Source organism: Sus scrofa, chromosome 3 (genome assembly GCF_054392235.1).
Source record: "Sus scrofa isolate SSC_HxYL_T2T_F1_AM1 chromosome 3, Sscrofa_HxYL_maternal_Yorkshire_Landrace_v2.0, whole genome shotgun sequence".
In the NCBI taxonomy this organism is placed as follows: domain Eukaryota; kingdom Metazoa; phylum Chordata; class Mammalia; order Artiodactyla; family Suidae; genus Sus; species Sus scrofa.
In genome coordinates, this window is record NC_139385.1 from 133,279,132 (window position 1) to 133,304,240 (window position 25,109).

Sequence of the window (25,109 nt, forward strand, 5' to 3'; positions counted from 1 at the left end):
CATCCTGTCTGCCTTTATCTGTATCGTGTGTTTCTTGCAAACAACACAGAGTTGGCCCAAGCTTTTCAACCAGGCTGATAATATCTACTTCATAATTGGCATGTTTAGTCCACTTACATTTAATTATTGTATGTACATTTCATTAATGTTTGTATCTGAGTGAATCTTCGTATCGATTTCCATTTGTTATGTGTGCTCTTTGTTTCTCTCTTAATGTCATCCTGCCTTTTGAGTAGATCAATTTTTAGTATTCTCTTTTGTCTTCTCTGTTAACTTTTTACTTATGCCCCCTGATGCTTACTTCAGAGACTGTGATAAACATTTCTTCCTTCCTCCCTCCCTCCCTCCCTCCCCCCCCCTTTCTTTCCTTCCTTCTTTCCTTCTTTTTTCTTTTTAGGGCTGCACGTGTGGCATGTGGAAGTTCCCAGGCTAGGGGTTGAATTGGAGCTACAGCTGCCAGCCTATACCACAGCCACAGCAACTCAGGATCTGAACCGCATCTGTGACCTACACTACAGCTCATGGCAATGCTGGATCCTTAACCCACCGAGTGGGGCCAGGGATCAAACCTGCATCCTCATGGATACTAGCGGGGTTCATTACTGCTGAGCCTCATCAGGAACTCCTCAATAGCCTTTGAAATGTGTTTGTATTTGTCATCTCCATAGATTGTTAATATTTAGACATATTTTCTTCTTCCAGCGTTCTCCATTCCTTCTAACATAGCTCAGTCTCTTTGGTATTATTTCACTTCAGTCTAAGGACCTTCCCTGTGGAAAGGATTTGGATGGCATCTTATGCTTATATCACACGTGACTTGTTCAGTATCTAGCATAGACCTAGGCGTGAAGTACTTGTTTAGGAGCTTTGATCTCCTCATTGATGCTAATGCAGTAACGATCTGCAGAATGTCTCCTGCATCAGGAAGGAATAGCAGAGGTGAGGATGGGGTCTTAGTGGCTCAGGGACGCATGGAGGGCTGACATAAGGCACGAAAATGTAAGAACATTAGAAGAACATGCCCTCTTTTTCAAAGAGTATGTAACTTTATTGGGAGATCAGATGCAAGTACATTGAAGAGCTAATAGTGCAGGTAGCAGAGGAGAAGTCTGTAATAGTTAGAACCGAGAGCGAGGGATGGGCTGGCCAAAAGAAGTACAGGCTCTAGACTGGGCTGAGAATGGGTGTCTAAGCACATGGACGGAAAAATGATTTTCATTATAAGAAAAATCCCGCCTTTATGGGCATAATAAGAATACCAGAAACAATAATGGTGCTTGATGGGGAAGGAGGCAGAGTTAAGAGAGAAAATCTCAAGCTTCCAAACCGTTGTCCTCTCAGAAAGGTTTTGAATATTTTGACCCATTAGGACTACTGGGTCCTACTCCTTAAAACAGGTGGGGGTGTCAGATGAGGTGACCATCTGGGCTTTTTTCTTTGTTGACAGAGGCTGCTTTTTGCTACTGCTCCTTTCTGTCATATCTCCCTCTCTGGTACCCTCCCCTCTGCTAAGGTTGTTCAGAGGAGGCCAGATAATCTTGGGAGAGGACAGGAGGAAAATCAGGGATGTTTGGGGACATTTTACAAATGAAGCAAAAACAAACAAAAAGCAAAGCAACAGAACAGACCTGGGAAGCAATTTGGTTTATGCCGGCGCGGGGGGTTCATCCACAAAGATTCTTTCCTTTCTAGCACTTTTGCTTTTTAAGTGCCTTTCATCTGTCAGTGTCCTCATTATGATCCTATAGGTTGTGGATCCCACAGGACAGTGCAGGGAGGAGCCGGGGCTCTTGCCAACCTCGCTTTTTTTCCCGAGAATTAATATGCTACCCAGGAGGTGAATTGGTTTGCCCTGAGGTCTTGTATTCAGCAAGTGGTAAATTGGAGTTAAGATCTGGGTCTCCCAAACTCCATCCTTGGAGCTCCCCCCACCCATGACATCACAGGGATCCCACTGCCCGGGAGTGAAATAAACAAGCCTTCACGGATCTTAACCTTCCCGGCTCTTTGCCGCCCCCCCATCGGATTGCTCCACGGGAAGGGGCCTTGACATAGGATGACGAATATTCCTGTACAAATAGGACAGCCCAGTCACACTTAACATTTTCCAATGGGCCTTTGCAGTTAGTATTCTACTATAAATCATTTCCATTCTGCGTTCCCCTAATGTTAATATTAGATATTTATGTTTCTTAGTTCATCCTGGAGGGGAAAGGGGTGGGGAAGTGAGGGAGTGGGTGGGAATGAAGAGCCATAGATTCAATGTCTGGCTTTGGCACGTCCTTTTTGCTGTACCTCTCTTCACTGTTTATACAACAGCTGGTGGGCTGCAAAGATAGGGATGTATCCTGTTGACAAGATGCCAGGGCTTCCTTCAACGCCAAAGACATCTCCAAATAAATTGTATCTTCTGCTCCCATTATCTTCGGTTCATTTGTTTGATTCTCTGTCAGCTTTGCCACGAGGTCCCGAACAGGTTGTTAGGAGAAGGTATGTGTGTTCCTGGTGCTTGTGAGACAGAGTGCATCCTTGGCTGATGTGCAGAGATAAGAACACTTCGATTTGACAGCCCTGTTCTGGGTTGAGCCCTAGCTGCCGTGCCCTGGGGTCTGTTCACCAAAGATGCTTGTTCCCGACAAACAAAGCCCCTGGCCACCTTCCTCGCCAGCCGCCCAATGGAATGCCAAGCCTTCTGCTTTCAGTAAATAGCACCACCCACCCCCATGAAACCTCCACCTGACCCCGGTGGCTCCAAAACATTGACAGTTAGTATCCACCATCACTAGCAGAGTGAGCTGAAGGAGGATAAATAGATGTGTAAACAGAATGAATACTGTTTTGACTTTCTTAATTGATAAGGTGATATTTCTCCATTAAAGATTCTAGGCACTTGGAATTCAGCAAGTTCTTGACAATCAATATATGCATCCAAGGTCACAGTGCACATGACACATTTTCCTACTTTCCTCAATAGCAAGTTCAGAATAGGGGTTTCAATCACTGCCTGGGGAAAGGTCAGGATAGGCTTGTTCCAGGGCTCCTAGATGTGTTGGTGTCTGAAATTGCCTGTGTAAATCACAGGGCTTCTTAACAGCTTCATTGTTAGATGGGAGCAGTCCAGCTCTCTATAACTGTTCTCAACTTGGATGGAATAACTGGTGATGACGAGAAATTTCGAATGTGATTCTTGAGAAGAAACATCCTGGAAGATTTTGCTAGCTGCCACTGGAAATTAAAGACCCATGTCCATCAGTAATATTATAGGTATGCACTTGTGTGGGTGTGTGCCTGTGGGTTCCTTTGACCAAAGGTCAATCTTTGTGTTAAAAATAGAAAAACAAAAGCTCTAATTCAGAGTTCCTGTTCACCCAGCAAATACTTTAGGAGGTTGCTGCTGGGTTAAATAGAGTAACCTCTTTAGTCACTAATTCTTGAAGGTCTTTTTCAAGATGTCTCTGACATCTGAAAGCAGTACATTTTAAAAACACGGTGGCCCACTGAATTTGGAGAATGCCAGAAATATAGACCCCCAGCCTCTCAAAGGACTGCTCCAGACAGCAAAATGGTAACAGCCTTAGAATTGGAAGAGTAAACATTAAATGCAATTTTTCACTCATCAATTATTCTATTAGTGTTTTAGCTGCACCAAGGAGACATCTGAGGCTATAGATGAACAGTGAGCTATTTAAAAACACAAGTGTTAATGAAAGTGCGAATAGCCATCTGATTATAGGTAAATGCATGTTGTCTCCATGGTAACAGTGAGACGTAACAGTATAAAAGTTATTTCGGGAGAAGAGATAAAGGAAAAGATCTAGAAGTAGGAGGATCTTCATTTCTTCTCTTTTTTTCCCTTTTTACGGCCACCCCTGTGATCTATGAAAGTTCCCGGGCTAGGGGTCAAATCAGAGCTGCACTGAGGCCTATGCCTCAGCTGCAGCAACACCAGATCTGTGGCAACATCAGATCCGTAACCCACTGAGCAAGGCCAGCGATGGAACCTGCATCCTCACAGAGACGATGTCAGGTCGTTAACCACACAGGCAACTCCCAGGAGGCCTTCATTTCTTTCGCTGCTTCCCAACACCCATAGTCTCCGCCACCTGGTCAGTTTCCTCATTGATTCACTGAGGAATGACATGGTTCATAGGCGTCCGCAGTGGGGAGACCACAGGGGGGGCACTGAGACCAAGAATACAGACCCTGTCTCCAGAGATCTCTGAATTCAAAGCCAAGCAGAAACACCATCACCAAACAATGTGAGAAGTGTATTTAAATCATTTGTTTCAACTCTTCAGCACATTTTTCTACCAGCATCTGCTGTGTGCTGGGCATGGTGCTCAGTCCTGGAGCAATAGTGTCAAATGAAACAAACAGGGCCTGAGGCTCACAGGCTGATGGACCAGAGTCTCACGAATTAGCCCTGACTGTCCGGTCACTTAGCTGGGGGATCAAAGTGGGATGAATCATGAACTTAGGGATATGGGCCAATAGCAGATGTCACTTAGGGTTACACAGTCCTTTTCCCATTTGGAAAAGGAAACAGATTAGGACTTTTCCCTGCCGGTCTCCACCTTAGGCGTTGATGCCGCTTGTGATTTGAATCCCCCCTGAGAATTTTACAGCTGCCTGGCCCAGAAGGCAGGGATGTGCTGCCGGCACCAAGGGCTTCATTATTAGCTGGAAGGAAAGACAGAGGAAGGAGGAAAGAAATGAAGGCTTGCAATAAGCCTAACAAATTATGGAAGAGAAGGAGCCAAGGCATTTCTAAGTCAGGATCGTTCCTGGCAAAGGATTGATGGCTTGGATTTCTCCCATCCTCCCCACCCTGCCCCTGCCCCTGCCAAACAGGGACACAGGGGAAACATCACTAATAGGACACTAGGATGTCTGCCCAAAGAAACCTTTTCCCAGAGAGGGAGGCTGGGGCCGGGGGATCCTGTCTCACAGGAGAAAGTTACTGCCAGCAGAAGGGATTACTCCCTCCATGTTACTCATCCAGCTCTTTGCCTTCACATAAATGTCAGTGTGGATTTGCTTTTGGAAGTGTGGCCTCACCTGGGACAGAGAGAGGAGCTTGCCTCTCTGTGGCCAGCAGCACTTTTAGGTCAGGCCACCAGAAACCGTCTTATTTTTGAAGCACTTAAGAAAAGACTTCTGTTATTAAAAAGTAAGTTTGAAATCTTTCTCCTTCTGTGTTCCCGTGATCACCAAAAGAATGGGTGTTTTGTCTTTGCTTCCCTAGTGCTCCTCTTCTAGACCTCTTAGCTTTTTTTTTTTTTTTTTTTTTGCTCTTTAGGGCTGTACTTGTGGCATATGGTAGTTCCCAAGCTAGAGAATGAATTGGAGCTACAGCTGCCGGCCACAGCCACAGCCACCGCAAAGCCAGATCCAAGCTGCTTCTGTGACCTACATTACAGCTCACAGCAATGCCAAATCCTTAACCCACCGAGCGAGGCCAGGTATTGAACCCACATTCTCATGGATACTGGTTGGGTTTGTTACCACTGAGTCACAGTGGGAACTCTCTAGACTTCTTAGCTGTAATTCTGTTTGTTTTTTTTTTTTAATTTTTTTAATGTAGTTGATTTACAATGTCCAACTACAATTTCTGCTATACAGCAAAGTGACCCACGTATACATATATATACATTTTTTCTTTTTTTTAAATTCTGTTTTGTTTAAAACTTAGCAAGTGGTGACTTGCTAAGGTGGAGCCACGTGACAGCAGCCAAGATTAGAAGGCTTCCTTTTCTGGTCTCCAAGTCCCTTTTTCCATACTACTTTGTATTTATATTCAAGTAGACTTACCTCTCAAAATCCTGGCCACAGACTATTTTTCTTTTCCTTTTCCTCAAATATATGAATGTGAATTCATATGTATATGTATATGAAATTGTCTTTGTGTTTAGCTTGTGAGTTTTTGATACATTCATCCAAAAGGGAAAGGAGTTGAGTGAAGAATATTTGATTTTTTAATATATTTGCTAGGATCTTTGCATTTTGTTATATTTTTTTCTTCCCTGACTCTCTTCTTACTTGGAAATTGCCAGCATTACCCTGGAATTCGGTCCCATTGCAGTGCTTCCTGGCTTGCGGGTTTCAGGTTTCTGTATCCACCGCCATATTGCTTTGAGAAGAGTGTGGGAAGCAGGAAGGGATGAAATATACAGTGTAAGAGGGGAAGGGTAGCCAAGGGTAAAGGATGAACACCTTTCTTTCTGTCCTTCTGCCTCCCAAGCTAGGTTCTCTACCCTGACCTGGTGGGTCTTTCCTCTTCCAGGCCCAGCTGAGCTTTCTCCTGCTGCCAAGCCCTCCTCCTGCTCGGCCTGGGTGCCTTCCCTGGCCTTGCAGCCAGTCGGCTCAGTCCCAGCCCCTTATGTGGAGCAGTCTCCACCCTCCCAGATCACACCCACCTCACCCTTCCCTGCACCCTGGTCCACATGAGTCCCTCCTCACCTGCTAGTTGAACTCCATCTCATTCCTAGAAGCAACCGTTTGCCAAGTTTCGGATAATCTCTGAGAGCCTTTGCTTTCTTTTCTTCTGCACACTGATCCATTTCACCCTTCATATTGGGAACTCACCAATGTCTTAGGTCTCAGCAGGATCTGGGAAGCAAAATAGTCTAAAATAGCTCCATGGGCATCACTTCTCCAGGGTCTGGCCTTGGATTAGTATAAATCCAGCAGATGGTGACTGAGTGGGAGCAGCCCCACCTGGCCCAGCTCCTCTGATACTCAGCCTTTCTGAAGACGCACCAGGCATGGTCAGTGCCTCGCTTCGGTATCACCTGTTTTGTGAATTTTCTTTTCTTGTCCCCATCAAGATTAGTCAAAACTGGGATTTGAAGTCCGTTGGGAAAATTGAGTGCCTTAGGACTTGGACTTTTTTTTCCTTTTTTTTTGGCTTGCACTCACAACTTGTGGAAGTTCCTAGGCCAGGGGTCAAACCCATGCCATAGCAGTAATCAGAGCCACAGCAATGACAATGCCAGATCCTTAAACCCCTAAACCACCAGGAAACTGAGACTTGGATTTTTGAAAAGGGATCTTTAGGAGATGACATCTAACCTCTTTTTCTATTAGCAATGCCTTTTTTTTTTTTTTTTTTGCTTTTTGGGGCCGCACTTGCGGCACATGGAGGCTCCCAGGCTAGGGGTTTAATCAGAGCTACAGCTGCGGCCTACACTACAGCCACAGCAACAAGGGATCTGAGCCACGTCTGTGATCTACACCACAGCTCATGGCAGTGCCAGATCCTTAACCCACTGAGTAAGGCGAGGAATCGGAACCTGCAACCTCGTGGTTCCCAGGCAGATTCAGTTCCGCTGCGCCACGACGGGAACTCTAGCAATGCCTTTGTTTTATATGGAGATGAATTCCTAACTAGGCCAGGCAAGAAACCCATTTTATAGGTATGGTGAGGTAAGTAAAATCCAATCTTTACGACCATTCAGCTTCCACCCACCAGCCCCCACCAAATCCTCCTACAGACAAAAACATGACATCGGCTCCAGGAATGTAATCAAGTAGGAATTCACCGAGGAGCTAAGGGGATGTTTCTGTGGCTGTTCGAATATTTCTTCGCCTTGAAGCTTGAATGTGCTATTCATTTTTGTGGATAGTGTTCCTGGTTTACACCAAAGATCAACAGTCCAGGCATCTTTGAAACGAACTCCTTGCACTGCTTGAGTTCATGTTTCGAAGAGAAATCTCAATGCTTTCTACATATCATCATGTCGGGAAAGTACATCTCTGTCCTGCAAGGATTATCTCATATTTTAAGCTTTTGTAATATGGAAATATAAGGGAAACTCTCTTCCCATCTACACTCAGAGTCACAGATTTTTCTATAAATATTCAATAGCTTCTATTAAAAGTGGACGCCTAAAAGAGACTGCTTATTCTTCCTATCACCCAGTGTACCACTTGGCCCCTAGTAGCTGTGTAAAAAAAGTGTTCTCTACAAATAAATCAGTGGGCGTTCCCGTTGTGGCACAGCAGAAATGAGTCCGACTAGTCTTCATGAGGATGCGGGGTCCGTCCCTGACCTCGCTTGTGGGTCGGGGATCTGGCATTGCTGTGAGCTGTGGTGTAGGTCACAGACATGCCTCGAATCCCGTGCTGCTATGGCTGTGGTGTAGGCCGGCCGCTACAGCTCTGATTCAACCCCTAGTCTGGGAACGTCCATATGCCAAGGGTGTGGCCCTAAAAAGGCAAAATAAATAAGTAAATAAGTGCATACGACTTATGCATGCTTTGTTTACTGTGTTTGAAATATTGACGACTCTTTTGAGCTGCGTGATGGGCAGAAGTTGTTTTCATCCTCCTTCCTTAGCACCTATTATGTTAAAGAGGAAACACCAAACCTGCAGGAGTGGAGCAGAATTGTCTGGCAGGTAGAAGTGAATGCCAGGCCTCTGCTCGGGTTGTTTATAAACACAAGCCCTCTGTGTCTTTTGCTTTCCCGTCTGCCTAGATGCCCAGCCCACCGAAGGAGAGAGGGAGATATGGAACCAGATCAGCGCCGTCCTCCAGGATTCCGAGAGCATCCTTGCTGACCTGCAGGCTTACAAGGGCGCGGGGCCAGAGATCCGAGACGTATGCCAATAATAACACCACGCTGACAGCACCCTTGGTGGAGGAGGAAGCCCACACACATGCACACACACAGCAAGATTAAGTAATAGCCCTAGTGTTTCCTAGCACACTAGGAAGCACAAGGAGGGTGATGTGTCCTTAAATAATGTATGAATGGTCCCTTTTATTCTAGTACATTAATCTGAGCACATGGTGCCCTGAACCACATAAAGTACAAGCCATTCTCTTCTCTGACATAGATTTGACATTGCAGAACTCGCATTTAAACAAGAATGTGTCAGTGTGATACTTCATATAAGGGAAATATACATGTAAAATCCAGGAGCACTTGAAATATGAGCCATGAGGTCTGGGTTTACATAAACTTTCCAACATTTTGTAATAATTTTGGCCGGTGCTAGCAGTATCATGAATAAGAGCCATAAACAACGTCCCTGTAAGTAGCCTGCAGGTCTGTCATCTTGAAATGACATGGGACATAAAAAAAATAAATGCAGGAAAAACAGAACACCAACCAAAAGAAAAAAAAGAAAATTGTCAGTGTGGCTTATGAGATGTCATGATACCTTCAAGACAAGAAGCTCCACCCTCCTTTTGTTTGAGAGAATGAGTTTGGTGGTACTATCAGTGCACACACGCACACGCCCACACACACACAGTCTTAACTGCTGTCACCACCATTATGTGGAAAAAAAAAAAAAAATACTTCCAGCACCCTAATCCTCAAGCTGCGAAAACTCAGACAAAATAGCCTTTCGAAGAAAGTAGCAGCCTATTAAGAGGTCGTTTTTCTCCTTTAGGGGTCACCATTTAATTTGGGTAATTTAGGCACTATCACACACTGGCAGAATGTAATACATATTAGAGAGAAAGGGAAATATCTACAGAATCTTTCCTTCATAATGAGCACTCGGTCAACTTTAGAAGAATCTAATGGTGATGGAGGAGGGCTGAATTGCTTCAATTAGACATGCATTTTTTTTTTTTTGCACTGAAGATAAGAGAAACAAGTAAAATGACATGGTATCTAATTGTAGAGCCATTTGCATTACATTCAAGTGCAAAATCGCTGTTCTAATGGAGCATCTTGGCGGACATGCCCATGAACTGACATCCACCGAGGAAGCACCCATTAGCAAAGTACATCAGGAACTGTACTTTTTTTTTTTTTTTAACTAAAATTCTTTCTCAGTCTTAAGCTGTGAGGATGTGGAGCTTACTGCTTTTTTTAAACACACTGTTCTCATGTTTCTGCAGGCCATTCAAAATCCCAACGACATTCAACTTCAAGAAAAAGCTTGGAATGCAGTGTGTCCTTTGGTCGTGAGGCTAAAGAGATTTTATGAGTTTTCCATAAGGCTAGGTGAGTGTGCGTTTATGGTTTTCCTGTCCCATAAGATTCGCTGTGGCGTTTGAGGAAGTAACGGGATCATCTCAGTGTGTTGGAAGCTGTCCCAGTCCATCGCTGTGTGTGACCAGAGGCCACTCATGTATAAAAACACCTGCTATGTCCACCTCTGTCAGTCCACCTCGGGGCGTCTCCCCCTCTGTTTATTGGCATATTAAGTGTCTCTACTAATAGGTGTCCCTGTGGTTTTGTTTTCAGCTAAGTCTGACTCAACAATTTTATTGTGTGTCTGATCACACATGGAAGGATAGAAAAGTTGGAAAATAACGGGTTACCTGCTAATCCCAAAAGAACTTGGTTGGCTGGAATCATGGCTTACATTTAGTGTGGTAAACTATAAGAAAAACAAATATGAAGTTCTGTCTGTAAGCTTTAGAAAGTCTGTACAGGAGAGTTCTGTCTTGGCGCAGCAGGTTAAGGATCCAGTGTTGTTACTACAGCGGCTCTAGTCGCTGCTGTGGAACAGGTTCGATCCCTGGCCCAGGAACTTCCACATGCTATGGGTGTGGCCAAAAAGGAAAAAAAAAAAAAAATTGGTGCAGGTACAGGATGGCTTTGCAGAAACTGGAATAAGATCAAGGCTGGCTGACGACAGGCTCCGTGTGGCTATCAAGATGATATAATCTCTCCCCCAACAGTAAAGCTCTCTGAGGTTTCACTAGTTCATATAATAGATCTAGAACGAGGAGGGGGTAGGCACGTTTTACTCGACTTTTGTCAGAAGGGAATGCCTCATTCTAAGAGTTAGACAGAGAAATGCAGATGCCCTGGTGGAATAATAGCCATGACGTTGAGAGAACTTGAAGCTAAGACTCGAGGGAAGAGTTCAATGAACTGCACTAGAGGGAGAGATTCTGAAGACTCTTACGTGGAAGCGGGAGCGACTTCTATGTTTCCTCAAAGTGTGAGTCAGGACGCCCCGAACTGAAATCCGAAGGAGCGGAGCTTCAGCTCAGCAGACACAAAAAAATGCCACCTGTCAGAGCAGGTCAAGGTCAGACGAGCTGCCTCAGACGACAGTGTGTTCCTGTAGACAGAAAAGGCTAGTGATCCCTCATTGAGAAACTGGAAGAGACCTCTCAGGAGATAGAGTAGGTGTGGCACACTCTTCTGGAAGGAGCCAGATAAGCTGTTTCAGGCATGTGGGCCATCCCGTCTTTGTTGCATCTGCTTTCTTTACTCTGCCATTGTAGCACACAAGTAGCCACAGTCAAGACCTAAAGCAGTGAAAATAAAGCATGGCTATGTTTTTAATAAACCTTTATTTACAAAAGTTGACTGTGGGCCAGATTTGGGCTGTAGGCCATCGTTTGCCTACCCTTGCTCTGCAGGACTGGTTAAATGACTCGGTGCCCTGAGAAGTATATTGAAGGAAAAACTGGAAGGAAGCTTTGGGAACCCACAGGTTTCCAGGGCAGCAGTGGAGGTGGATATGGCAGAGGATGTGTGTCAAAATACTGCTGGGGTTTGGTGAGAGTACAGATGCAGAGAAGAGCTGGAATGGACTGGAAGTTTCTCTCTCTGCAAAGCATGATTTTTAACTGATGTGTTTAGAGCCACCTCATCTCCACTGGATCTTTTTTTTCTTCTTTTTTTCTTTTTTTTTTTTTTTTTTAGAGCCACAATTTCAGCATATGGAAGTTCCCAGGCTAGGGGTCGAATCAGAGCTGCACCTGTTGGCCTACACCACAGCCTCAGCAACACCAGATCTGAGCTGCATCTGCAACCTACACCACAGTTTGTGGCAACAGCGAATCCTTAACCCACTGAGTGAGCCCGGGGGTTCAACCTGCATCTTCATGGATACTAATCCGGTTCGTAACCCGCTGAACCACAGCAGGAACTTCTCCACCTGGATCTTGAGTGGCTGTCTCATGCACATGATCCAGAAGCACCTACTTGTGGTTTCTAACAGTGCTAGAGTTCGGGACTACAGAACACCCAAAGGGCCAGCTGGGCTTTGGAAAACAGTTTACAAAACTGTGTGGCCCCAGGTGGGGGCGCTCTTCTGCAGTGGAGGCAACCTGCCCAGGCATGGGAGACGGCGGGCAGTGCTTCTTTTCCTCATCCACACACATCTCAGTTCGCATAGTTCTGGGCAAAAACCTGGAGAGGAAGGACTCAAGCAAGTTGTCTCTGAGAATGTCCCCTGGGGCTGCAAATTGTGCTTTTGGGGGGAAAGGGGTCACTGTGGGCCACCTCAACTATGTCTGTATCCCTTCGACTTTCAGAAAAAGCTCTTCAGAGTTTACTGGAATCACTGACCTGTCCACCCTACACGCCAACCCAGCACCTGGAGCGGGAGCAGGCCCTCGCCAAGGAGTTTGCGGAAATTCTGCATTTCACCCTACGATTCGATGAGCTGAAGGTGAGGCCGTGTGGGCTTGGGCCGCTGAGCAGATTCGTACGGAGCCCCCCGGTGTATACAGGTGCTCCGAGCGGCTGTGAGGTCCGGGGCAGAGAGATGAGGGACCTGTGGCTTCTTCCCTAGAGAGACACGGGGTGTGGTGAGGCTCTCACTCCTTGTGGTCAAAGTGATTCGAGACGGTGGTCTGTACATGGAAGTTTAAAATTAGCCCCATGCAGCCAGGAAAACATTTCAAGTGTCTGTTCCTCTTTGGGAACAGCCTAGGGTGACCGCTCTGAAATCTAGCTTAGGGTGAAAACAGGGCATATTTTTAAATAATGATGCTCTGAGTGTTTGTTTTTAACTGGACGTCGCTGTGACTCTGGGTAACAGAGGGAAGTCCTGGTGTGAGGGCAGAATGTAGTTTCTGGGCTCCCGGTGTGTGTTGCCCATCACATGCTGAGAAGGGACCTCTTGCCCCGCTTCTGAACTGCAGATGAGGAACCCGGCCATTCAGAATGATTTCAGCTACTACAGAAGGACCATCAGTCGCAATCGTATCAACAACATGCATGTGAGTTCCCGGATCTCCGGGCCTACCCGCCTGGGCACCACGTCTCTTCTGATTCCTGCCTCGGGGGGGGAGACGGTGCGGTCTTTGTAATTCACTTTCCAGGGGACACTGTTTTGAGATGTTGACATCTCTTTATCAATCGCATCTTGTCGTCTTCTTTTCATCAGCTAGACATTGAGAATGAAGTCAACAATGAGATGGCCAATCGAATGTCCCTCTTCTACGCGGAAGCCACGCCAATGCTGAAAACCCTCAGCAACGCCACCATGCACTTTGTCTCCGAAGTAAGTGACGTCGGACAGCGAGGCGCCTTTCACCCCGTGGCCCGTGAGAGCTGCCGTCCGAGCTAACGCCCATTTGTGTCTCCCATTTAGAACAAAACCCTGCCAATAGAGAACACCACAGACTGCCTCAGTACGATGACAAGCGTTTGTAAAGTCATGCTGGAAACGCCGTAAGTTAAATCGGGGGTGGATTCCCAGTCAGAGTTCACCTGTCTCTGTGATGGTGACGGTGATGTCTGACGTTTGGCTCAGCACCTGAACACTGACTTATGTACTAACGGAATGAATTGTGTAAGGAACTCTGGGTGAGGGGGTAGTTAGGCCCATTTTAGAGCCAGAGAAGTCGAGGCCTAAATCGGTTAACTGATCTCTTCCCAAAGATGGCCTAGCTTGTTAGACTGCAGAATCGAAATTCAACTCAAAGAGGCAGGAGCAGCTGTATAAGGATCAAATGGAGGATTGGGTTAAATAACTGGCTATGGTTCTAAAGACATTGGAGAAAAGATTTGAGAAGTTCCCACTGTGGCTCAGCGGTAACGAACCCAACTAGTATCCATGAAGATGCGGGTTCAATCTCGGGGCTCGCTCAGTGGGTTAAGGATCCTGCGTTGTTATAGCTGTGGTATAGGTCACAGATGAGGCTCAGATCCCACGTTGCTGTGGCTGTGGTATAGGCTGGCGGCTACAGCTCTGATTCAACACCTGGCCTGGGAACTTCCATATGCCATGGGTGCAGCCCTAAAAAAAGAAAAAGAAAAATTCGAGTACCAAGAATAGAAATGGTAAGACTATTGCAAGAGTGATAATGAGAATCTCTGTCTCTCTCCATCTCTCTCCCTCTCCCCCCTTCTCTCATTCTCCCCCCTCGCTTTCTGCCTTTCTCTCCCTCTCTCTTCCCCCCATCTCTCTCTCTCACTCCCTCTCTCTCCTTCTCCCCATCTCTCTCCCCATCTCTCACACCCTCTCTCTCTTTCTTGCCCCCTTCTCTCTGTCTCTCTCCCTCTCTTCCCCCCTCCCCCCCGTTCCTCTCTCTCTCACATGTGCACACACACCTGCACACACATCTGCACACACAGTGGTTTCTTCATGCTTAAATTAGTTACTGGATTTCAAAAACGGTGGAGGTTGTTGAGGACGAGGCAGTGTGGTGATGAGGGCATCTACTCTCCAAAGCCAGAGTCCCACTTCCTCTTCTTATGTCTGCTGCCCCTCTGTGCCCGTGGACAAGTGGTCTGGCCTGCCTGGGCCGGTTTCCTCATCCGATGAGGTTCCCGCGGTGCCCTGGGTGGTGCAGAGTGTTGGGCAGAACCGATGGCATCAAGCGCACCTCATCAAATTGGCATTAACTTCAGAGATTTCACTTAGATCAAAGTTAAGATTTATTACCGATAGAAAGAGTCACCACCCTTGTTGTGGGGCCGGTTCCTCATGAAGTCGCTATTAAGAAAGCCTCTAGAATCATCAGTGACCCTGTCAAGGTAAATGACCAAAACTCAGACTCCACAGATACGCTCAGCCCAATGAATGATCCGTAATTTCTTTTAGGCATCTTTGCCAATCCAATCCAGTCTGCAGCCTGTATCTTAACAAAGCAAGTTCCCCTGACTGGAGACCCGATAGCCGCTCTGTCGAAATGCGCTTGATTCTTTTTCTCCATAATGAAGCCATTATTCTCTATCATCTAGGACAGCCAGAGAGACCTGCTATAAACTATTGGAGATGAATGGGTGGGGGAGTTCCCTACGGGATGAGCTGGCCCACTGAAGGGCAGAGAGAAGAGAACTGACTGCCTGTAATTTACCTCGTTTTCGCACTGGCGGGGCGGGTTCAAGGGGAATTACCATCGCTGGGTTTCTTTAAGAGCATCTTAACCTGGTTGTTGAGGGCGGGCGATTCTTCTCAAGAGAGGCCTGGAGGAGGCGGAGGTAGCCCGTGGTGGAGCCAGAATCGCCCGCGCTCGGTTCCTGGGGGTCACGCTGCTGCCCTTCTTCCTCCCCTCCAGGGAGTACCGGAGTAGGTTTACGAGCGAAGAGACGCTGATGTTCTGCATGAGGGTGATGGTGGGCGTCATCATCCTCTACGACCACGTGCACCCCGTGGGGGCTTTCTGCAAGACGTCCAAGATCGACGTAAGCACCCTCGGGAAACGGGCGCCCCCCATCGGAGCGGGCAAACGTCGCCCAGCAGACCTTGCTTCTCTCCCGCCCTCCCTCCCGTCGTCCCCCACTGAGGGCGGAGCTCTCCCCGCAGACGGACGTCCAGTCCTGTCTGTGTGCCTCCAACGAAGCATCCGACCTCAGACGCAGAGCAGGAAGCCTGTGGAGGGGCTGAGAGGGGAACGGTCCCTGGGCTGCAAGCCTCCCCTTCGGCTTCCCCAGCATGAACGTACATCCTTAGGTGTTTCATGTGGCTCAATGCGAAAGGCATTGGGAGATACTGGATTATAAGATCCCAGGGGCAAATCCCAAACAACGCTCCTCTCCCATCACCCTTACAGGTTGCCCCGCCTGAGTCCCATGCCTTTGCTTGTCCTTGTAATGTGCCTGAGCCCTTTCCTCTGCCCAGAGTGCCCTCCCCCTTCTCGGATGGGTGGGTTCCTTTAAGACATTCCTCCGATGTCACCGCCCATCTGCTGTGCCCTGTGTGGATCAGAGCCTTGCTTCGGCTCTGACCCCAGAGTGCCTACCGCGTTGGATTTTCTGGCTCCTTCACAGACTCGGAGTTTGTTGACCAGGACAGAGACCCGGATCTATACACCTCACATCCGCCTGGCAGTGTCTTTGGCACATAGAGCATGGAGCTCAATAGATGCTCCTTAGAGTTCTTGCTGAATGAATGACTGTGATTGGCAAACAAATGATTTTGGTGTGCAGGTGTTTTCCTGTTGACTGTAGGATAAAGCACACCTCCTCTCAGCCCAGCACGTGCCTGCTACAGCACCTAGTAGTGTATCTCGGGTATAATTTAAAGCCTCTTAAGTGCGGGTTAGGACCTCTTGGTTCTAATTCTGACATAGCCACGTGAGGGCAGGCACCCCCCCACCCATTCGTCTCTACAGAACAGCCTCTCTGGTGCTTTAGTTCTTTGCAGACAGAAGGTCCGCATGCCCAGAAGGACTATGAGTCTGATGGATATCAAGAAAAATTAATCAATTAATAATGCAACTTGAATTACACATGTGGAGGTGCTAGCTCCCTCTCATAGCTAGTCGTGGTTCTTCATAGAGTTTTCATTATTTTTAATGTCATTATTTCTATTTACCAAGAAAATGAGTATTACTATAAAATTTGGGGGAAATACAGGAAGTCAACATCTGTAAAATTAAATATATCTTTGGCCACCTCACCGTGGACAGATGATCACCATCAGGATGTCAGCATAAATATGTCCCCTCATTTTATATACAGATGTTGTGTGTGTGTGTGTGTGTGTGTGTGTGTATACTTAACAATTATAGAACCCTGCTATAATTGCTACTTTAAATTGCATTTCATTTGCATAACAGTAGATTATGGAAGGTTTTTTCCCATACCGATAAATATACGTAGTGTATTTTTTGTTAGGCTTTAACATTTTTTATACCATAGATTGAGTAGAAATAGCTCTATTCATAACCCATGGATATCATGCGAATATGGATTGAATTTATTACCTGGTACTCGTAAGACATTCTCACTTACCACAGCCATTTGTTAACCTGTCACAGACTCAATAATTAAAAATATACTGGGTACAATTACGTCGTATAGCGCTAACCTTTAAAAAACTCACCCTTGCTTGTCATCTACTGAGTTTCCCGCTGAGGCTGTAAACCTTATATAATGTTAGATCCAACCACACCCAGTCTTGATGAAGTCTGTTTGTTCATGTAGGTCTCGCTAAGAAAGGTTTGTTCATACTAATATTTGCATGTGTCTCTAAGAAAGTTTTCGTAGTTACTGAGCACATGTCTGTGAGGGGCCGTTTTTCTTGGAAGACATGAAGGATCTTCTTCCAGAGGCCAGCCTGCTTCTAAACCAGCAGTTCCATGCGCTGGGTTTATGAATCCTTAGGGGTATCCGCATTGACCGTGAAAAAACTAATATTGAAATAGATGCCGTTATCTGCACTTCCAAAGAGCAAGTTCGGGAATGCAGAATGGCAGTGCTGAGCTCTAGAAACCCGGCCAAGGGAGACACTCACTGGGTAGAGACAGAGACAGAGGGCGATGTTGGAAATGGACCTGGAGGAGTTTACCAAACAGAGAAAAGGAAGAGAACTCCAGGCAGGGAACTCATCAGAGCGAAGCTGTTGTGGTCCAGAGGGAAGTGCGTCGTGTAGAGCACAGGTGCTGCTCACGGGGGCCAAGAACACAGGCTGGAGGGAGGCGGCATTTGGAGCTGAGTTCCTGAAAGGGGAATGGAGTGACTGCATCCAGAGTCACGCCTTCACCTCAGTCCCCAGCCCAGATGGCACCCAGAATTCCAGACCCCGCCTCCTCTGGACTCCTGAGGCATGGCCGGCTTCAGGTCAAAGGTCATCCATTCCCCACAGATCTGCTCTTCCTCCTGGGTTCCTGTCTTAGGTAGTTCACTTTCCTCCAACTCAGTCTTGAAGCCAAACACCTGGGATTACATGTATTATATAATGCGATCTATATAAATTCAGTTTTCTTGCATTTCCCAAAGTATGAATAAATTATATCACAAGGGCGCAAAAAGCTAAGAAACTTGCCGAGGTTCACAAAGATGCTAAATAAGGAAGGATGGATGAAAGCCGGGCATCCTGCCTTGTGGGTCACCTTTCTGGCTCTTTCCTGGTCTAGTGAGGGAGACCAGTTAATCTGGGCACTAACACCTCCAGGTTCTCTGAGAAGTGCCAGCATACTCTTGGGAATACAAAGAGGTGGTGGTTACTTCCACCTGCTGGAGGTAATGAGGTCAGAAGGGGCTTCCTGGTGTTGTCGTCTTCAGCTGAGTCCTGAAAAAAATCATTAGAGTTTGCCGGTCAAAATGCTGAAGGAGGAAAAACCTTCTAGGCAGAGAGATTACATAAAACGATCAGGTTTGCAATCCAGTCAGTCCATCTCAACGGAGCACAGCCCCGAGGAGAAGCTCTGTCCTTGGCTCTGGAGTCCAAAACAAGCAAATCAAAATCTCGAGTCTTTGTCCCTACAGGCCAGACACATAAAATATTCAATCGTAGTATAAGATGAAAACTGATACAGACCTTTCTAGAAGCCCAGAGAAGCAATTTCCTGGCCCAAGGGGGTAGGAAAGTCTGTTGGTCATTTCTGTGTTTGATTTCTATGGGCAGAAATAATGTGATTTTATTATGGACAGATGTTATGATGGACAGATTTGATGACGAGCAGAATTACCAGAATATTAACAAAATCTTGTGCTTTCTCCTCCAGATGAAAGGCTGCATAAAAGTTTTGAAGGAGCAGGCCCCGGACAGTGTGGAGGGGCTGCTGAATGCCCTCAGGTGAGCCTCAGCCCCATGGGGCAGCCAGCCCTTCAGATCCATTGCAAATATAGATGCCAGAGGGCTGGAGCATCAGGCTTAACACCCTGCCTGTGTTCACACATTTCATCTTCCCAACAGTCTGTTGAGGTCAGCCCCATTTTTTCATCATCCCCTTTTTACAGGTGGAAGAAACTGAAATCTAACTTGACAGAAGCAGATGGCTGAGCAAGACCTAGACCCAGGTCTGGGTGACCCCGCAGGTCCAAGGCCACATGGCTTTGTGGTTGGCAAGGACTTGGCACAAGAAACAGCTTCCTGCGTGTCACTTCTCCCTGAACTCTTGGTTCCCCAACCTGGCTGCACATGAGACTTATGTGGGGAGATTTCAAAAACACAGTCGCTCAGGGTCCAGCCCAGGTCTAAAGAATTCATATCTTCAGGGTAGGGGCTCAGGCATCCATTCTGGGTCTGTGGTTTTGTTCTGAAGGCCCCTGGGTGATTCATATGCAGAGTGGCCAAAGCCAAGAGCTCTGCCCTACACTATCTTAGGGCCCTTGTATTTGGCCAGGACTCCTGACAACTCCTTACTCCTAATGAGTCCTGCTCAAGCACCTGCTGTCTTCCCAAGGACACATGCCCTTAACCCACTCCAGGGAAAGGATTATTTTTTTAGCGGTGGCATGTCTACAGGAGTTGATTGAATCATGCCAGTCTGGATTGCAGTCTGGAAAGTTTATGGCCCCAGCTGTCTTACTCATCTTTGACTGCTCTCTGTTCCTGTCAACATCATGCATGTAGTAAAGGTTCAAAAAATACAAGCGGAATGGAGCAATACTCTTCTACATATGTATAACACATATGTTTCATGCTCCGCTCGCCTTCACAGAGTTTCATGTAATCATTGCAAGTCAGAGGGTTAAGAGCTATTTTCCCCATTTGATAAATGAGGAACTGAGATGCATGTGAGATGAATACACCAGGCCCTGATTTTGATCCTGTTTTGTGGAGCTACTAAATCATCTTTCTTCAGAACAGATGCAGCATTAATCTAAGAACCTTCCAGATTCTGTAGGTGAACCAAGGTGTGCTCCGTCGTCGCCCATTTCACGGAAAGCTGGCTTTCCACACTCAGGCTTTAGTTTCTGATTTTTCACCTGTCCAGCTTCAGGCAGTCAAGCAAGGCTTTGAGAGCAGGGCACTGTTGTAGCCTCTGAGTCCCATCTGAGTCTTGGCATTTTGTGTCTACTCCAACACTGTGATGAAGTCAAAGAGCACAGACTTCGGAAGCAGTCAGACCTGGAGCCAAATCAGAAGTCACTAACTGTTTACAAAGCATGCCTTGTCATATTTGTCATCTGGAAGGGTTCATTTAACAGTTTATAGTTACCATATCTCAGTTTTCTCATCTGCAAAATGGAGGCAATAACCTGTCCTAGAAAGAGTGTGAGTGAAGTGAAAACTTCCATGGAGCACCAAGGAAACAGTCAAGATTTTTTTACGCATGAATCCTTCTTTCTTTCCTTTTCACAAATTATTGGCACAGCAGTTAATGTGAGGATACAAATTACGCCACTTTTTTCAAAGTATCTGAGCTGCCTTTGCGCCCCCTTGTGGTGGCAGTGCAGATAAGCATACCCACACAGCTTTAAGACCATAAGGGTTTAAGTGTTGGGTAATGTTGGATGCAAACCTATATTTTAAAATTTGTGACTCAGCAGGGGTGCCTTGGATGGCCAAGATTCTGCACTCACACATTGGAGGCCTGCCTCCTGGGAAAATAGGATTGCTTATATCTCCTCCATGTAAGTATTTGATTAGGTAGAAGATCTACTTGCTTAATGACCATAATATAAAATTCCTTTGAAAGGAAGGATTCAAGATTGAAGCCGAGACTACTCTGAGCGTTGAAGCATGGCCCTTTGTCTAAAGGACCAATGCCAAGTCTGATCTCTAAATATCAGTTGTGTCCCCCAAGGGAAAGACGAGTTGGTGCATCACGACTGAGGCTTTCTCTGAGCGCTCTTTCCGCACTGACTGCCATCATTTTCTCTCCATCCAGGTTCACTACAAAACACTTGAATGATGAGTCGACTTCCAAACAGATTCGAGCAATGCTTCAGTAAAGCTTTGCTCAGAGAAGAGGATCTTTGTACTGACCTCAGAAAATGTATATGTTTACATAATTTAATACAGATTGATGTTAATACTCGTGTATTTACATAACCTCCTTGTCACTGAAATATATGGACCTTGATTTGTATCCTGACTGACTCAACCCAGCAGAGCATAAATTGACTGGAGAGCCTTACCTGTGATGTCTAAAACAAACAAACAAAAAACAACCCTTCTCCAAAGGCAAAATTCAGAGACTTTATCTTTGCACCTATAACCATCAGAAATGCCTAATGGCGTGTGGCCATGTTTTAATTCTAGATGTGTAACCTCTCTGGGAAGTATAGTTATAGAAACACAAGCTGTTTGATTTCCTGTGTCAGTTCAGCTACAAGAAACACAACGATTATCCTGACAGAGGGAGAGAGGGTTTCAAGAAAAGAAAAATGCATGTGGAGACACGGACCCAAGTGTTTGGAATGCAGCAGGCCCCCTCTCTTTCCCCAGACGGCGCACCACGCGTGCAACTTGTCTGTTTGCACGGATTTTATTTACCAGCACATTCTCTTTCTCATTTGATTTGCACTCGCTAACCTTCCCTTTCCATTTCGCAAGAAGAAAGTCACCTGGGTTTGCATCGTTTCATGGGAGGAGGCAAAAATAGATGTACTTTGTGGCTAGGCTGGTGATGGTGCTTTTCTTGGTGGGGGGAGCAGGTGGGGAGGAAGAGCGCCCAGGCACCAGGACAATCATATTTCTGCTTCCACCCTCTGACCACAGGGACAGGGATATGGAGCTCTGGCTTTGAAACTGTGGGAAAGGTGGCTGACATGCCAGTTATCTTTGAGTGCTGGGTGCACAACCCCTTCTAATAGGAGCTCTGTGCTCTGTGGACCGTTCATGTGGCAGCAGAGATCTAGGCATTTAATCAGGTACCAGAAACCTGGGGAGTTTGGAGGGTAAATTTTGTTTTCTAGTTAACTGATATTTAAAAGGCAACTCCTCCACCACTCAACTGCCAGCTCGTCCCAATGTATAAACTCTGGTTTGAGGACCTGGATTGTGTCCTGTTGATTCACAGAGTGATCTCGGGAGATTCACTTAAGCTCTGGGTCTCAATTTCCTCATCAGTAACATGAGCAAACACTAGTTCCCATTGTGGCTCAGTGGGTTAAGAAGCCAACTCGTATCCATGAGGATGCAAGTTCGACCCCTGGTCTCGCTCAGTGGGTTGAAGATCCGGTGTTGCTGTGAGCTCTGGTGTAGGTTGCAGATGCAGCTCAGATCTGGCATTGCTGTGGCTGTGGTGTAGGCTGGCCGCTGCAGATCCAATTCATCTCCTAGCCTGGGAACTTCCATATGGCATCGGTGTGGCCATAAAAAGAAAAAAAAATGGGCAAACAAAACAGATACTCTCCAATAATCCCACAAGACAGTGAGCCAATAAAAAGACTGACCATGCTATCCTTCCTTAGTAAGTAGAGTCCAGGAAACACCACCCCACTTGCCTTGATTAGCCATACGGTGAGGGTCACCCTGTCTGTAGATCACAGCTTAGCCTGGAATCTTGGAGATCTTCTCTCTTGATCTCCAGTGGAGAAATGAGATAGAGGATGAAGTCAAACAGGATCACCCCCCACGTGGGACTAGAGCCCAGGGAGCCCCTTCCTGACTCCGTGACCTTTTCCTATCACCACGTGGCCTATGGTACATACGATGGGATGATGCTAGACACTTTGAAAGAAACCCTCAGCCTGGCCCGTGTAATTGCTTGCCCCTTCCTGATGGAAGAAGAGTTGCCCAGGGAATGCCATCTCTGGGAGTTGGGTCTGGGTGCATCAGGGTTTGGTGTCATTCGCAGTGTCCCAAGGAATGAGCTGTCGCATCATTCCTTTCCCAGATTTCAGTGGCCAGCTGGCATTCTCTGGAGTCCTCCAAGAAAAGGGGAGAAGGACTTCGGTTTTATTGACTTTTAACCGAGAAATCCAGTCAAGCGGCAGAACAGATCCCCTGGTCTGTATCTAAATGTCAGTCAACCAAGAGAGGAAAGGCCCTTTTCTTTGGAGCTTTTCAAGTTGAATGAGCGCAGCTGCTCTGATGGGGGTTCTCTTATTAGAGGAGATATGTGCACGATGGTAGCTTTCAAGACCTTTTCAGACCTGGGGATTCTAAAACCCTAGAGGAAGCCAGAAATTGGGCAGACACTGGGTGAACCAATTCATTAAATATTCAGCTTAAAGAAATGTCCTTCTCCTGGGAGACCACATGTTACCTTTGGGGAACAACTGTCAAGACTAGAAATAGAGGCACTCACTGTTTGTCATTCCTGTCTACTTTTTTCCCATATCAGGGGAGGAGAGTATGTCTTAGAGAGAGGAAAGGACTTGCAGATAAAGCGGTTGAGCACATATGTAATTTTTAATTAGACTTTCTATCAAATGGGACCAAACATATTGGAGGGGCTGCTGACCTGCCCCAATTCAGCCAGGCCACCTTGTTTCAAAGCCGAGATTCACCAGTACCTGGCTTCTCAAAAGCCCAGGGCCGGGACTGTTGCCTCTGATTATCAGGAGGACAGGTTAACTGAATGTCTGTGATCACTCACAGGTGATGGGCCGTGGGTCCACTCCAGAGCTACTGTGGGAGACAAATTCTCTTAACAGATTGTCCTCTAGGCATCAGGAGTCCTTGAACAGTCATATATATACATATATATATATTTTGTGTGTGTGCCGCGTGCACACGTGTCCAAGACCCGTGGGTGGTTTAGGGGAAAGTGCTAGCAACAGTATCCATGTCAATGTTAAGTATATTTCATATCTGATGTCTCATGCTTTTCAAATAAAAGTGTTTTCCATTACTCAGATATTTATTTTTGGGCGACAAGGTGAAAATTAAAATCCTCAGATGCACTGCGCCTTTGGCATTAAAACATTGTTCTCAGAAACTTTTATGTGCCGCTAGGAATTAGTAAAAAAAAAAAAAAAAAAAAAAAAAGGAAGTGGCAATAGGAATGTTTGAATTGTGGTGACCCATTGGGGTGGAGTATTAACAACCAGAAATTAAGTCTTGGATACCACCCTTTGACTATTAATTACTATCATGATTCATCAGTGTTTTCTCCTAGTCATCACCATTGGGATATTAATGGTAAACTGGGGTTTTTAATACATCATCGCATTGAAGTAACAGTGATTTCATGCCTCCTCAAAAGGAAAGTGAAGCCTACTCAATCTTGGGATCTAATTGTGCAGTAGATATCAGAGACTTCTCATTCAATCATGTGTCCTAGACAGCTACAAATTTTTCTAGATGTTAACATTAAACATTGGAATTTTACCTTAAAGAAACGAAATCTTTGGAACCCAATTTCCCCGCTCCATCTGTAAAGGCTGTTGCATAGACAAAGCTGTTTAAAAGATGTCACATGTTGTTTGCTGAAGTCATTGTAATTTTTTTGCCTGCTTTGCCTCTTTTGTACAGAAGTTTTGAGTGTGAAATGAAAATTAAAGTTTGGTACATATATTTAAACATACACCTCTTTTATATGATATTCAAGTTTGAGTGAGCAATAAGCACATGAGCACAGATACTTGCTAAACATAGATATTTGCCAAACACCTGATCTGGAACCAGGAAATCACACCAACTGTCCTTCTCTAAGCCTCATATACAGCATGAAATACCCAAAATAAACTACGAGTACTTGGTACCATCTGCATCTTCTTCATTTCAACAAGGACCACCATTGTTTTTTAAAAGACATTGAAATATACAGATACATGACTGATATCTAGAGATGCAGGTGATGTACTTGTCAAGGATGCCAAGAAACCCTAATATGTGCTCTTTCATTTTTTTTTCTTTTGAGTGCAATAGCATTCTACGGATTTGCTAAAATTAGCAAATAACCTATTCCATAAAAGGAATTTTTCAGGCAACTTAAACTCTAAAGCAATCCTCTTAACTGATAAACATTGAAATTATTCTAGAGCATTACTTTTAATGCCTGAACCTTTTAAGCTGATCACCTAAGACTTAATTCTGTGTGCTCTCAACGAGTTAGAGTCCCCAGAAGAGACCTTCCATGGTGCTATGTATAAAAGACAAAGGGAAATTAATAGGGATGGTAAATTTTCTGTAAACAGGTAAATTATAAATAGACAGAAGCTGGAAGAAGAAAAAGAGAAAGGTGTCTTAGAGAAGAAAAAGAGAGACCATAAGCAAATGCATTGAGTCAAAAGACTTGAAAAAAAAGGAGTAAGCATACATGTGATTGCTAAGAGGAACACAGCTAGAATGGAAATGAATACCCTTCACACAAACAAGAAATTT

The 25,109-nt window shown here is 45.7% G+C and overlaps 1 protein-coding gene and 1 long non-coding RNA gene across 6 annotated transcripts in view; both read left to right on the plus strand.

Moving 5' to 3' along the window:
- The window catches only part of CYRIA (CYFIP related Rac1 interactor A), a 102,322-nt gene extending 78,017 nt beyond the window's left edge, over positions 1–24,305 (plus strand). For all 5 annotated transcript variants that reach the window (XM_085016148.1, XM_085016149.1, XM_005662738.4 and 2 more), the window contains 9 exons: positions 8,480–8,601; positions 9,859–9,964; positions 12,241–12,377; positions 12,853–12,930; positions 13,098–13,214; positions 13,305–13,384; positions 15,217–15,343; positions 18,610–18,680; positions 20,722–24,305. In XM_085016148.1, the coding sequence (XP_084872274.1) occupies positions 8,480–8,601; positions 9,859–9,964; positions 12,241–12,377; positions 12,853–12,930; positions 13,098–13,214; positions 13,305–13,384; positions 15,217–15,343; positions 18,610–18,680; positions 20,722–20,785 (902 nt within the window). In that variant the 3' untranslated portion in view covers positions 20,786–24,305. The remainder of the gene's footprint in view (positions 1–8,479; positions 8,602–9,858; positions 9,965–12,240; positions 12,378–12,852; positions 12,931–13,097; positions 13,215–13,304; positions 13,385–15,216; positions 15,344–18,609; positions 18,681–20,721) is intronic.
- Positions 960–8,215, plus strand: LOC146404948 (uncharacterized). Its single transcript, XR_014839807.1, has 2 exons — positions 960–7,224; positions 8,088–8,215. It is a non-coding gene; the product is annotated as an uncharacterized LOC146404948 (long non-coding RNA).
- Positions 24,306–25,109: the final 804 nt, after the last annotated feature.